General features: G+C 39.5%; 1 protein-coding gene across 1 annotated transcript in view; it reads right to left on the bottom strand.

Annotated features, from left to right (window-relative positions):
* The window catches only part of Smp_171710 (putative structural maintenance of chromosomes smc2), a gene marked incomplete at its 5' end in the record, with an annotated part of 36,147 nt that overhangs the window by 9,060 nt on the left and 11,311 nt on the right, over window positions 1-15,776 (bottom strand). Inside the window, 5 exon segments of the mRNA XM_018799987.1 lie at window positions 1,013-1,291; window positions 8,427-8,680; window positions 10,578-10,857; window positions 12,225-12,560; window positions 14,191-14,396. Of these exon segments, the coding sequence (XP_018653845.1) occupies window positions 1,013-1,291; window positions 8,427-8,680; window positions 10,578-10,857; window positions 12,225-12,560; window positions 14,191-14,396 (1,355 nt within the window).

Here is a 15,776-nt window from a genome sequence, read left to right as displayed (position 1 = left end):
GCCAGGGAGTCGTGAGGGATTAACAAAAGCCATTCCTGTTCATTTTTCTTTTATACCACGACACCATGTCATACACTGACCTACTCTCCGCTTTTTCCAACCAGTCCCAGCATCGGTAAATAAGGCACGACGTGAAATCCTCTGGGACGACATTCGTAGAACATGTCCAAGCCACCGAAGTCGGTGTTTCAAGATGGTGACACCAATTGGATTATCGTCTCTGCACCCGAACACACGATGCCGAACCTCTGCATTACTAACATGGTGTTGCCACTGGATGTCAGCAATCCTTTGGAGATAGCGATGATCGAACACAGAGAGTCGTCTAACACCCTCAACTCGGAGAGGCCAGGTTTCACAAGCATAGAGCAAAACTGCTCTCACCGACGCGTGGTGGATCCGACCTTTTACACTTCCATGATAAGAAACAAATGTGTTAGTGGTTCCTGGTTTTTAATGATACCATAACTAAAAGCAGTTAGTAACATCAGCTAGATAATTCAAAATTCTCCTATAAACCCCCCATATATTAATTAATTCCCTTGGGTCTAGTGAGAAGTTATAACCAGTGGTATTTGAGCATGTTAATTGTAAGGCATCTATCTGATAAAAACGCCAGATAATAGTTGCGTGATATTACGAGTGAGTAAAAGTCAAACATGCAAACCACCGAATGACAGCTTAGTGCTTCGGAGCTTAAGAGTTAGTGCGCAATATCTAAGGTCTTCGGTTCGATGCACGGTGATGGGGTGGCAGATACGCACTGTTTTACCAGTCCCATGATGGGACGAAACATATATCACGTCTTTTCTGACTTTCAATGGTTATTTGAATGACATTGATTCGTGATGTTAACTATGAAATAAATAATTCAAGAGAAATTAGAAATATTCGAGCAGCTACAACAATCATCGATAAAAAAAATTGTAGAAACCCATTAAAAAACAACAAAAATATACTCGCATTGCGTATCATTGAAAGAGAATTAAAACACAAGATGAAAATTAATTACCTTACTATCGGCTTCTTCACTTTCCTTAGTTTGCATTTCAATTTGATGAGAAAGTTTATCTACCTGACTGTTTGTTTGGTTCAACGATTGAACTAACTGACCAGCTTCTTTCTCTGCAGCTGCCAATGCACGAATGGTTTCATCGATTAATCCTCGTTGTTTAATAACAGCTTCACGTGCTTTGGTTAAAGCTTCTTTAGCTAGTCGTGATGCATCAATACAACGCTCTTCTTCCGCTTGTGCATCTTCTACACCTTGAATTGCTTCTTCAAGAGACAGCTTAATAATGAGTATAACAAAAAAAAAAATATTTATAGCATATCAACATGCTTTATGTTGAAATCGGTTATCGCTTTCAAGCAATTCAATATTGTGAGTTGTTTCCTTACTTTCAAAGATCATTATGGTGGAATCTGACATGTTACCGCTGATAGAAATGACAATAAATGTTGGCAAATTATAGACGTTCTGCATAAAACTATCTGAATGTAATGTTAAACATCTTAAGGTATATATATATATAACTATGTTTATCAGCCTTTGTGAATGTAGTTCACGACATATCTTACTGGTAAGCTTAAACACATATAAACAAGTGATTCAATCAAAACTGCTCGATTGATGTAGAAATAAGTACTATGCGAATAAATTAGCGTTGTAAACTTGTGAACACGTTATGAATGGTATGCATTTTACGATTATTTATTAAGTACATTACAGCATAGTGCGCTCGACTCCAAGCCACATCGTTTGTTTGAGGGTTAGTGATGATACTACCTGATTGTAAATGCTAAAATAAGAGGATGTCTCAAACACATTACCTGTTAGTCGACAGCTGAGTAGTTTACCTGCCTGATCATAGCTTAAAATGACGTCTTAACCACTGCGTTGTGGTGGCTTAGTGATTAGAGCACTCGACCTTACGAGATTAAGTCTCAGGCCCTAGTCCCTCCCGCCTACATCGCTTTGGGAAACAAGGTAGTCTTGAGACTTAGAGTGTGACTCATATCCAATTACCTGAAGAATGAGACAAAAATGTATAGAAACAATCTGAGAAAGAATATAGGTTAAAATAGATAACATTACCAAACCTTACTCGGAAGTAAACCGAAATAACACGATCTCAATGATACCATAGAAACAACCATTCCTACTACTGGTTCACAAGAGTGAATAGTATTACGATCGCATTTTAACTGATGAATTTAATTTCGAAACCTTGATGGCTATAGCAACGCTTTAGAGATTGGATTATGAGTTTGAAAGTTAGGTCAATAAATGATTGAACAGCAAAAATCTACTATTAAGAAAGTCGACTACACTTGAAATGTTACTAAATACAGATGAATATATAATTTTTCATCTCATTGAGATATCGAAATAGAAACATATTGGAGAGATAGTGATAACATAAACAGTTCACTTTGATAAAATAATAACATACAATGTTATGGTAGGTAATTTTCAATGAACCAATTATACATTACATTAAGTAGTACAATATTGGTTACATGATTTCAACTATAATTTAGCATGATTTTCTTTACAATCACAGTCGACCCTGAGGATGACAGAGTCACGATAGAAGGAATGTATTGCAACATTTAAGATTTACTCTCCTGATAGAAAATTTGAATGTTGAAGATTTGTAGAATAAATGTCTTGTATGATAAAAAATACAAAAAGGCGTAAACGATATTCAAGAATACAAAAATACAATACGACTTTGTATTAAATAGTATGACACAGAGATACCATTAGTATTATGTCAGTCAGTCAGCTACAACGTAGGACCAGGCACATATATGCATCGGTCCAAGTTGGCACACCTCATTAGCACAAGATGAACACCAAATTTATAGTAGTTACTTCAATGGTAGTAATATATAAAATAAAGATTGTGTATAAGGATATAGTACAGGAAGAAAGATATAGAGCAATTTTAATCTCACAGTTTAAGGGCAGACAAAGAGTGTATACATCTACGCCATCGTGACTGACTCTCAGTCATGTCACCCAGTCTCCAACCATTGGTTACGATAGTCGCGCGGACCCCAACCAATTAGTCTGCATCTACCAACATGACTAAGACTAGAAGTTAGTGACTCCAAGGACTTATGCCACGTTTTGGTTTGGCCGTCCCTAACTTTCTTCCAACCATCCCCAACACCAGTCAGCTTTGCGCGCAGTGGTAATCTGTGTTCAGGTATATGTAATACGTAGCCCGACCATCTCAGTCGATGAACATTTACAACCTCATCAACTGATTTACCATCATTCCCTAATACCCTGCGTCTAACCTCACTATTACTTAACCGGTGATCCCAGCAGATGCAAGCAATATTTCTAAGGCATCTGTGGTCAAATACTAGTAACCTACGAGTATCTTCTACTCTTAATGGCCATGTTTCACAACCGTAAAGTAGAACAGAGCGAACTGCTGCGCAGTATACTCGTCCCTTAATTGATAGACGGATATCTCGTCTTCACCATAGGTGACGTAAGTTGGCAAAAGCCAAACGAGCTTTTCGAATCCGTGCTGAGATTTCATCAGACACCAACCCATTGGGGCTGATCAGACTTCCAAGATAAGTGAAGTTGTCGACGCGTTCGACTACTTCACTCCCTATCCTTAGCTCAGGTGTTGACGCAGGCCAGTCCTCGAGTAACAATTTACATTTAGAGGGGGAGAAACGCATCCCAAATATCCTGGCATTATTACTCAGTTCTAACAGGAGACTGCATTTTGTCAGCATCTTCACCAAACAGGACAATGTCATTTGCGTATTCTTAGTTGTTAAGTGGATCTCCTGGTAGGAGATCAGTGCTCGAAAATTCAGTCAACGTGAACGTTATTTTTAGCAGTAGATCTATGATGAAATTGAACACAAATAGAGATAGTGGACAGACTCGTCGGACAACACTTGAGGTTGCAAATTCAGATGAGAATTCGCCATGAGCTGTAACTTGACCGGTAGTGTTCGAGTAAAGAGCCTTCACAAAGTTTATGTACTTCTGAGGTACACCTTTCAATGACACACTGCCACAGAGCCTCTCGGTCTACAGAGTCAAATGCTGCTTTTAAGTCAAGAAAGACCACCATTGTCGGACGCCGATAAGCATGACTGTGTTCTAAAATCTGATGGATTATTTATTTTTTTAAATTTAAACACATACATATTGGTACAAAGGGCACCAGATACATATGCACCACACAAAATAATGAGAATGGGAGGAGAAAGGTGGAAGATGAGTATACATAAAGGAAGGGAAAAATGATGAAAAAAAGAGAAGAGTAATGATGGGGGGAACTGAAGTGTACAACCAGAAGAACTCTCTCAGTTAAGAAAGTTATAACCACTCTTTATGAAGAGAAAGAAGGTTACAGCAGGCTCGCCACTGGCTGATGGATAGTGAATATGTGGTCGATACAGCCACGACCAGGTCTGAAGTCAGCCTGATTTTCTATTGTTTTCAGTTCACGAGCCTTTGTTAGGCGCCCGATAATTATTGATGCTAGTATTTTAGATGCTATGTTGGTCAGACTAATCCCTCTATGGTTATGGTAAGATGATTTTGGCCCTTTCTTATGTATTGGGACAATCAGGGGTTGTGACCAGTTAGATGGGATTATGTCCGACTCCCAGATTTCAGCCAAAATATTAGTCAACCTAATCTCTAAAGCTGGACCACTATACTTAAAGACCTCTGGAGCCAATCCATCTGAACCAGGGAAGTCCTACTCACTGCCTTCTCGTGGCGGGGGTGTTGTTTACGAAATTGAGAGGACGAAAAGCGAATGTCCGGCGCTTTAACTGGGTTGGTGGACACTTCGAGTCCACCTAGGGGAGTTGGAAAACCCTGATTCCAAACCAATGGTGCACATGGGCCCCAGTATCCTGATGGAACGAATGGCGGACGAACCTGTCATTGGTCAACGGCTACCATGGGACTGCATCTCCTCACGATGCTCCACTGCCTTGTGGATCAGACCTTTTGGTCAAAGGCTCGGGGTGTGGCCCCCTAAGAAAACCATCTGCTTCGGTTTGGGCACCCGGGCAGTATCACAGCCCACACGCAAATAAATGAAATGATGAACTCTATTGACGATACTATCCCTGCTGATACTAAAATCAAGACAATTTACATTATTATTATTATTACCTTCAAGACAATTTACATTATTATTATTATTACCTTTATTATTATTATTATTATTATTATTATTATTATTATTAGTCTGATCATGCCCTGGTCTGCGCCAATCTCACCTTACTTTTCAGTGGCCGAAGGATTGACCACCACCAACGGATTGATGTTAGTAAACTGGCTGCAACTTCTGTTGCAAGTAAGTATCGAGCGGAGCTAGCCTCTAGGCTTGCTACCACCCCACCGATAAGTATAAATGAGCATTGGTTGCATCTTCACGACACCATGAAAATGGCGAGTAAAGCCGTTTGCGGCTTCGCGAAACGTCCCGCTTACAAGCACTGGGTTTCTTCTGGCTCCTTACAACTGATGGAAGCCCGTCGGTCTACTCCGGGTGACCGTGAGTTTGACCACAAACGAAGGCTGTTACGTAATGAAATCGGGCAAAGCTTGCGTAAGGACCGGGAAGCCTGGTGGTCGGAGCGTGCTAATGAGATGGAAGAAGCAGCTGCATCTGGTAACTGCCGGAAGCTCTTCCAACTCATCCGAGCCAATAGAGGATCCCACTGGTGTGAGTGAAACAATCTACGAGGATGATGGGATGCCAATCACTAATATCTCTCGACGTCTTGGACGATGGGCGGAATTCTTCGAAGGGCAGTTCAACTGGCCTGCTTCTCCGGCAACATCAACCAGCTTGTCCTGCTCCCCATGGCCGGTGACGACTGATCCACCAAACGAGGCGGAAGTCCGCAAGGAACTCCAACTCTTGAAACGTTACAAATCACCGGGCCCAGATGACTTACATCCGGCTCTTTTTAAAGATGGTGATGACCTTCTGACTAAGGAATTGACTGTGTTGTTTGGAAAGGTTTGGGAGCAAGAAAGTGTTCCAACATCATGGAATAAGTCGATAGTCGTCCCTATCTTTAAAAAGGGTTCACGTTGTTCCTGCAATAACTATCGGGGGATAAGTCTACTTTCGATTGCGTCCAAACTATTGGCTTCTATCATTCTTCGTAGGTTGTTTAAAACCCGAGAACGATTGACTCGCGAGGAGCAGGCTGGTTTTCGTTCTGGTCGAGGATGCATTGATCACATCTTCACCCTCCGCCAAATGTTAGAACACCGTCATACTTATCGCAGGCCAACAATCGTAGTGTTTCTTCATATCAGGGCGGCCTTCGATTCGTTGGACAGGACTGTTCTCTGGGATTGTCTATTGAAGAAGGGTGTGCCTGAGAAGTTCATTAAAATCTTAAAGGCCCTGTATACGAACACCTCAGGCAGAGTGAGGGCATACAACCACCTTTCTCCCTTGTTCCATTCGAACAGTGGGGTGAGGCAGGGTTGCCCGATCTCACCATTCCTCTTCAACTTTGCCATCCATGACATTCTGGAAACAACTCTTGTGGATGTAAGTAATGGCGGTGTGGATATGTTGCCTGGAGAACGACTTCTCGATCTTGAGTATGCGGATGATATTGTCTTACTGTGCGATAATGCCCAAAGCATGCAATCCGCACTTAATCAGTTGGCAATCAGTGTCCGCAGGTACGGCATGTGCTTTGCACCCTCCAAGTGCAAAGTACTCCTACAAGACTGGCAGGATTCTCATCCTGTACTCATCCTGGATGGTGAGCAGATTGAAGTAGTTGAGAAGTTCGTGTATCTACGTAGCTATATAAGTGCTGGTGGTGGCGTGAGTGATGAGATTGATGCACGTATAATGAAAGCCAGAGCGGCTTATGCCAATCTGGGCCATCTTTGGCGCCTTCGTGATGTTAGTCTGGCTGTAAAAGGTCGGATCTACCACGCGTCGGTGAGAGCAGTTTTGCTCTATGCTTGTGAAACCTGGCCTCTCCGAGTTGAGGGTGTTAGACGACTCTCTGTGTTCGATCATCGCTATCTCCAAAGGATTGCTGACATCCAGTGGCAACACCATGTTAGTAATGCAGAGGGTTGTCATCGTGTGTTCGGGCGCAGGGATGATAATTCCATTGGTGTCACCATCTTGAAACATCGACTTCGGTGGCTTGGACATGTTTTACGAATGTCGTCCCAGAGGCTTCCACGTCGTGCATTATTTGCCGACTCTGGGACTGGTTGGAAAAAGCGAAGAGGAGGTCAGTGTATGACATGGTGTCGTGGCATGAAAGAAAGCTGCAAAGGGCTAGCTTCTGTTGGTCCTTCACGACTCCCTGGCTGGGGTCCGAGAGATGGTGCAACACAGTGGCTAGATACGTTATCAGATATGGCTCAGAATAGAAGCCAGTGACGATCCTGCTGCAACCTTCTTTTACTTTCTACATAAAGAATGGTTCTAACTTTCCTAACTGAAAGAGTCTTCTGGTTGTACATTTCAGTCCGCCTTATCTTTTCATCCCTTCTCTTGCTACTTTCATTATTTTGTGTGGCGCATATGTATCTGGTGCCCTTTTGTACTAATATATATGTGTTTAAATAAATAAATAAAATAAATAAACCCATTGGGGCTGATCAGATTTCCAAGATGAGTGAAGTTGTCAACGCGTTCGACTACTTCACTCCCTATCCTTAGTTCAGGTGTTGACGCAGGCCAGTCCTCGAGTAACAATTTACATTTAGAGGGGGAGAAACGCATTCCAAATATCCTGGCATTATTACTCAGTTCTAACAGGAGACTGCATTTTGTCAGCGTCTTCACCAAACAGGACAATGTCATTTGCGTATTCTTAGTTGTTAAGTGGATCTCCTGGTAGGAGATCAGTGCTCGAAAATTCAGTCAACGTGAACGTTATTTTTAGCAGTAGGTCTATGATGAAATTGAACACAAATAGAGATAGTGGACAGACTCGTCGGACAACACTTGAGGTTGCAAATTCAGATGAGAATTCGTCATAAGCGAACGGTACAGGGTTCGAATCCTGGAGTGAACATAAACTTTGGGATGCAGGTACATCCAGCGGACGAGACCCAGATAGGACGAAACGTGCACGCTGGTTTCCAGTGCTAGCCACCATCCATCTTTGCTTATAATGATTATTATTATGTTTACTGACATGATGCAACTCCCCACATACAAATTTGTGTACTCAGCTTTGAATCAAACCTTGTGTGAGGGCTAGTGAAATACTCAGGTCACCAAACTGAAATAGATGGAGCAGGACTCGAATCTGAGACTTAAAGGTTGAAAACCCACAAGATATATCAAAACGTTGCCTATATATGTCAAGGAAACCTGACGTACGTTATTATTTAAATGAGAAAACGAAAAAACAGTTACCTTCAAAGTATTTAGCTCTTTTGCAAGTTCTTCAGCTTCTAAGCGTAGAGTTTCTTTCAGTGAATTCTTCTCCCTTAAAGCACTAATTGTGGATTCCACTTGATCTTTAGCTTCTGATAGTGCTTTTTCAGCTTCAAGTTGTTCTTTTTTACGTTCAGCTACGGCATTTGTTGCTTTCTCATGAGCTAACTTAGCTTTTAAAGATGCTTGGGTGAGACGCTGTTCAGCGTTTCGTAAAGACTCTTCGACTTGTTCTACATAAAAAAAATAGTTTGAGTCAAAAAATGCATCTATAATAAATTAATGCTCCTAGAAATAAATGCTGCATAATGGATTTCAAGTCGTCACTATAAATGAACTTTATTAACTATAAGAAAGCATTTCGGTGTTGACAGGAAGACTTCATGCAACTTTCTTCGACATTATGGTTTACCTGAGAAAATCGTCAATATCATCCGGAATTCATACGATGGACTATAGTACAAAGTCGTGTACGGAGGACGGAATGAAAGACGCGTCACAAGTGGGGACCGGAGTCAGACAAATCTGATTAATCTCACCCTTCCTCTTTCTTCTGGTGGTCGACTGGATTATCAAGACCTCGACATTGATAATGAAATCAGGAATACGATGGACGACCCGGAATCAATTAGAAGATTTGAACTTGGCAGATGACTTGACCCTTCTATCCCATACACATGGACGGATGAAGACAACTGGTATAGGAGCAGCCTCTGTATCAGTAGGCCTCAACATACACAAGGGCGAAAGCAGCATCCCCAAATATAACGCCAAAAATCACCAAAAATATAACACCAAAAATCACACTTGATGAAGAAGCTCTGGAAGAAGTGATATCTTTCACGTATCTGGGAAGCATCAACGTTGGAGAAGGAGGATCCGATGCAGATGTAAAGGCGAGGAATGGCAAAGCAAGGGTAACATTCCTACAGTTGAAGAACATATGGAATTCAGAACAACTGTAAACCAATATCAGTCAGAATTTTCAATACAAATGTCAAGACGGTTCTACTGTATGGAGCTGAAACGTGGAGAACTACAATCATCATCATCGAAAAGGTACTAGTGTTTATAAATAATTGTCTACACAAGATACTGAATGTCCGTTAGTCGGATACCATTATTGACAGCCTACTGTGGGAGAGAACAAACCAGCTTCCAACTGAACAGAGAATTAGAAAAAGACGTTGGAAGTGGATAGAAGATACATTATAGAAATCACTAAACTGCATCCCGAGGCAAGTGCTAACTTGGGACCGAAGGACACACTGCGCCGAGAATGGAAGCAGACATGAAAAGGATGAATAGCAAGTGGAAAAAACTGGAAGAGTGTTGGGGATGTCAAATCCCCAGAACTTACTTGGTAAATGGCTTAGTTTTGTAATTTTATTTTGAAAATTTGAATTTAGCTGTTTCCGCGCCAAACGCGCTCTTTTTACCTTCACGTCATATCTCCCACTTGTAAACTGTCTTAAACGCTATTGGTCCATTGTTTCTTTGTGTGTGCTATTTACCAATGATGCTCAAGGACAAATTGTTGTTGTATAAATGCGCTTGACTTTTTCCCTTATTCGATTGCTTGTACTCGGCTGCTTACGGAATACATACATATTCCCCTACTTGCCTTGGACTTCTTCATCTAGTTAGCGGGGCCTGGGACAACCGATTAGAATAGCTTATCGTGTCATTGTGTCATTGGCTTTCGTTCGTTACAGCGGAATCGATTTAGTTTCGGCATATCAAAGAGATTGTTCAAGACAGAGTTAGATGGAGAATGCTAGTGAGCGGCCTATGCACCTACATTAGGGGTAACAGGAGTAAGTGACTGCTGATCATTATTTCCAAGTAGTATAAGTATGAACAATGAAGTAACCATCCATCTAGTAACTGAACTTTCGGTGAGATGTGAAATTTAATAACCTCATAATAAAAAGAGAAAAACTACATATAGTGCACAGGATAAAATATTATAAACTGAACAAAAACAGGCATGATATGATATAATGAAACAACCAACATGCTCTTATATCTCATATCCTAAATTTATAGATGAAATAAAAGCTGCCTGGAAGAAAACATGTATCAGATGTCAGTAGTATTTAGATTACCACTGAAACGATCAAAACTCACTTAATTCATCTTTAGTAGCTGCCAAGTCTGCACGTAATCGGTGTTTATCTGTTTGTCTCATTTGAGTCTCTAAAAGTCCTAATTGATGGCGAGCATTATCTAACGCTTCTCGAAGACGACTAATATTTTGTGATCGTACTTGAGCTGCTTTGACATTTGCTTCACCTCGAGTAACATTTTCCTCAGCTTTTTGAGCGGCGTCCTCAAGATCACGCCACTTAAATATACGAGATAATAAACTTTCCGAAGCAGTTCCCCGACTTCCACCGGACAATGTGCCCTAAATTATAACGAGAAAGATTATTAGCAAAAAGTATCTTTAAATAATTCAGCTAACGAATATGCAATATATAAATTCTTCGAATGAACATACTGAATTTATTATACAGCATTTGGAAAAGCTGATAATGACAAGTAAACTTCAGTGAAAAACTACATCATCCTCTTAAACATATATTTAATAAAATAATACGTAACATGATATCGCAACTAAAATCTGTATACTGAAAGGTGAAAATAATCAATTTTCGTTTCTACGAAACGCTACAATATTTCGCCTACAGTCTATCACCGATAACCACATAATTCATGGTATAATTTTCCTTTTCATTACAGCATTTTTATGTTTTATTTAACTTTTATAAAGATGAAAAGTCTTAAAACAAATTGAATAGTACAATTTTAAGAATATCTTTTGTGCTTTTTTGGACCTGTTAAATTTCACTACAAAAAACAAGAACATGTAAGTCTCAAACAAGGATAAAACAGCCATCATTGATTTTTGGTTTTCAATAGTTGTCTGGCTAAGATTAGTTAGTGATGCAAACCATAGATTTCAACTTCTACAAACCACCACACTAATAATAATCATATGCTCATCAAAGAGGAATTTCAAGAGGGCAATTCCTGGATTTATATGGAGAAACTGTGACCAGTTAAGCTCAACCATATCGGTTGTAAGGCAGATATCCACCCAAAGCATTGGAAGCTGGTTGAGTAATATCGCCAATCGAACGAAAGTAGAGGTGTAAACAATTGAATGCCGGCTCAGTTGTCTATAGGTTAAGTGCTCATCGCAAAACCTGAAAGTTCTGGTTTTAATCCCCGGTGAATTCGTGGATGCACGCTACAGGAATGTTCTAAATTAAAGTGGACTAGTTCTTCATAGCTTCCTAATTTTCAACGATTGCCTAAGGTCAGTTCCCGATATCGACTGTAAAAAAAACATCAAACGAAACCTCCGTATTCCGAAAAATATAGTTACATTCATTGACAACAATTTAATAGACAGAAACACATCTAACACAACAAATTTGACGGTTAAATCAACGGTTTGAAATCTACATATAAAAAACTAACAATAGAGACCCCTACAGGATATATCAAACGTGTTAAGAACGATGACTTTGTCATTATTTCCCGCATAATCCTAATTTTCCATGTACAGATTAATGCATTTGACTTCAAGACATACCTTAAGCAGGGGAGATAATGATGCTATCCGTCCACTAGAACGAAAAGACAACTTCTTGAACAAGAGTCAAACACTTTAACCATTGTCCCACCCATTCACACTATGAACAAGTTCACAAGTAAAGAAGCAATGATTAAAATTACCTTTTGTAGAGGAAAAACAAAGATAATTACCTGAGGATCGAATACATCACCTTCTAGTGTTACTGTTTTCTTTTCAATACCAGGGTGAAATGCAATACGTTTAGCTACTTCCATATCTGGACATATTAATACACTACCGAATACATATTCCATAACTGGTTTAAGCACATTATCATATTCAATTAATGAAAGAGCAGTGACAACATTTGATGCACCAACTAATGACTGAGCATTTTTAATAACACCATCTGATATGGGGTTTCCACGTATTTGAGTTAACGGAAGCATAGTGACACGTCGACGAATTTGACCACGTTCTAACAAAATCTTACCAGTGACTTCTGTGTCTACAACAATATTATGTAACTAAAATCACGGAATATTAAATAACGAAATTAAGAGGATATAAATTTTACAATACGGTAATCATAGTAGAAAAACAGAACACGTTTAACAAAAGTCAGAAACCGACATCAAGTGAAATCGTGATTGTCATTTACATTCGCTTCCTTTATGTAGACAATGAATTCAAAGGTTATCTGTGAGGAATACAGGAAATACATTTTCTTATGGGCTCCATGAAGTCTGCTAACCAATTTTCTAACGAGTGAGATAACGGGATCCAGACATGTTAAGGATTGAGAGGACAAGTGACCCAAGTTTATATACTTTGAGCAAACGATATAACTGTAATGTCGTTGACCCTGTTAGTTTGATACGCTTGTAAATATCTTCGTTAGTCACACAATTCTCTCCCATGCTATTAGGAACTTTAGTTATTTTCCGACCACTTAAGTTCTATTCTGTTCTTTGATATCTTAAGAAGACTTGGAGTCATTTGAAAGCACATTTATTATCTTTTTGATGTAGACTGTGCGGTCCAACGGAAATATCCTTGCACCTTTGTTCAGATGTGTTATTGAGAGGTCTTGATTGTTTCTGAGTAGTTTGAGTTGTTCCTTATGGCATTTTGTTGGGAAGCTCCTAAATACTGACTTAGTGTTTAAATATTGATTGCAGCGTTTAAGTGTAGATCGCAAGTAATAAACTTCTTGATGGGATACCGGTTTTAGACTGTTATTCTGATTGATAAGGTTTCAAGTTTAAAATGTATGGGAATTTTGTCAATTTTGTTATTTATATCGCAGAATTTTGCTTCTGTACATAGGGCCTTCAGCGACAGAATTGATGAGAACATTGGAGAACGATTGCATAAGCATCTCTCAGTATTATTTGGAAATTTATGCTGTTTCTGTAGCTGTCAAACTCTCATCGTGATTCGAAGTTAAGGTTCATGTGCGTTTATCAGTAACCCTAGCAACATATTCCCGAACGTTAAGGCTACCTTGACGTAGTGGTTGGGCTTACCTATCGTGATGAACTAATCGGGATACACTGGCTAGGACAGTTGTTCCTCAAAGTCCTGCCATGCCAGGCAGGTTAGTTTAAGAGTGATAAGACAAAAAGCAGCAAACCCAAGATCCGAAGGCAAAGCCGTACTGCTGACTGTACAGAGGTGTGACGGTAGTAAGAATATGAGTATCGTTTGACCAAATAGAATCTATAAAAACCCATAAAGGTATTATCAATTATTTCGTTCTTTTATCTCCACTTCATCTTTTAGTTCTTTATCATTGTTAGAACTATGATTTCTATCCGATTGCTCCCATTCCTATTGAATCACTGTAACAGATCTGGCATGTGGTTATCAGAATTTATATAAAACGGTACTAGTTATTACTGTTACTTTTGCATCAACTGTGCTACATATAACTAAAAAGAGAGAAATGATAAGCTTAACGATAGGTACAGTTCAAAGGTAAAATTAATTCCCTTAGGACTTATAAATAGATACCAACAAACAGTGACATTATTATACATATACAATTAACATAAACCAATGACACGTTCTAATTTCACCACTCAAAACTATGAATATAAAACATCTGATATAAGTTAGTAAGAGGTATACATCAATTGACATAATAGAGATCACCTTATTTCCAGCTATCACTTCTAGAGCAACCGCATATTTTAAATCTTTGACACGAAACAGTTTTGCAACAGGTCCAAGAACACGACGTCTATCGAAATTTGGCTCTGGATCTGTATAGTCAAACACAAGTTGGGGGAATTGAGATGATAATGTTGAAGCTTGATGACGTAATTCCCTTGCTTCCTTAACTAAACCAAGCTGTTGCTCTGTAAATAAAAAAATATATACAATTAGGCAGAGATACTGGGAACATATTCTACCATGATAAGTGGTGGTTAAGACGGTCGACTTTTAGTTACTAATTCGTGGATTCGAACCCGGCCCCACCTACTTTGGTTGGAGTAATCAGATATCAGTAGTTCTTACATCCAGAGTATGGCTCAAAGCCAAGTACATTAATATTTACCTGGTAAATAAACTGAGTAACTAATTGGATGACAAGCAGCACGTAATGAAAACTAAAGCTAACAAATGTTGTTTTCCAATGACATTCATTTTTTATTTCAATGAAATACCCCAAAACATAGTCAAAAGTAACAAAAAAATTCAAATATTCAACAGTGTTTAAAATCAGTTTGTTTTTAAGGTGGATTAGTCAATAACAGACTAACATCCTATCATTAGCACCGCTATTTTCTGTATTAACAAACTAATCTTTACGTCCGATTGTCTCATATAAAAAAGAGAAGACTACTAGCAAAAATGTCATTGAGAATTGGATTAATTGCTGCTTAAAAAGCCGTGTTCAGTTTGTGCTCCCTACAGACGTTATTCTAATGACTAAAACAAGAAAGCTAGATCCATCGATAAAACAACTGAAACTTTAGGAATCTCAGATCTGTTTTGAAACATAATTCTGATTAATTCCAGACATAAAATACACTGCCCCACTTGATAGTTATAGGCCTTTGACCACGAAAGTTCATACAGTAATTAGAAGTAGATGTCAACAACTAATAAAAAATCACAACTTACAGAATATGCCTGGATTTCGTCTGTTACCGCTTACATTTTAATAACCGCGAAATATACAGCTGGAGAGCCTCTGCATGCTTAATTAGAGACAAATATGACCGATGTATGTCTATGGAGGAATAAGGCGGTTAGTTTACAAAGTATGACAATCATGCTAATCTTAATTTTCTGCAGGTATCATATACAATCTAATTTAAGGATAGCAGTACAAACAGTGCCCCGAATGCCCTGGTACGGCGGAGGGTGGGAACAGTCCGCTCTCCCTTTCCAAATGCTTTCACATAGCCACGCGTATACAGCCTCTGCCAGGGAAGCCCTACTCACTGCCTTTTCATGGTGGGCGTGTTGTCTACGAAATTGAGAGGACGAAAAGCACATGTTTGGCGATTTAACCGGGTTGGTGGAATTGAAGGATCCATCTATGGGAGTTGGAAAACCCTGATTTCAAACCAATGGTGCACATGGGCTCCAGTATCCTGAAGGAACAAATGGCGTATGGAACTATTGTTAGTCACCGACTACCATAGGAACGCATCTCCCAATGTTGCCTCACTGCCTTGTGAATTAGAACTGTAGATCAAAGCATCGCAGTGTGACCTCCTAAGGAAACC

The sequence above is a fragment of the Schistosoma mansoni genome, chromosome W (assembly GCF_000237925.1).
Source record: "Schistosoma mansoni strain Puerto Rico chromosome W, complete genome".
NCBI classification, from domain to species: domain Eukaryota; kingdom Metazoa; phylum Platyhelminthes; class Trematoda; order Strigeidida; family Schistosomatidae; genus Schistosoma; species Schistosoma mansoni.
Note: the sequence above shows the minus strand (reverse complement) of the source record. Positions and strands in the feature narration are given on the sequence as shown.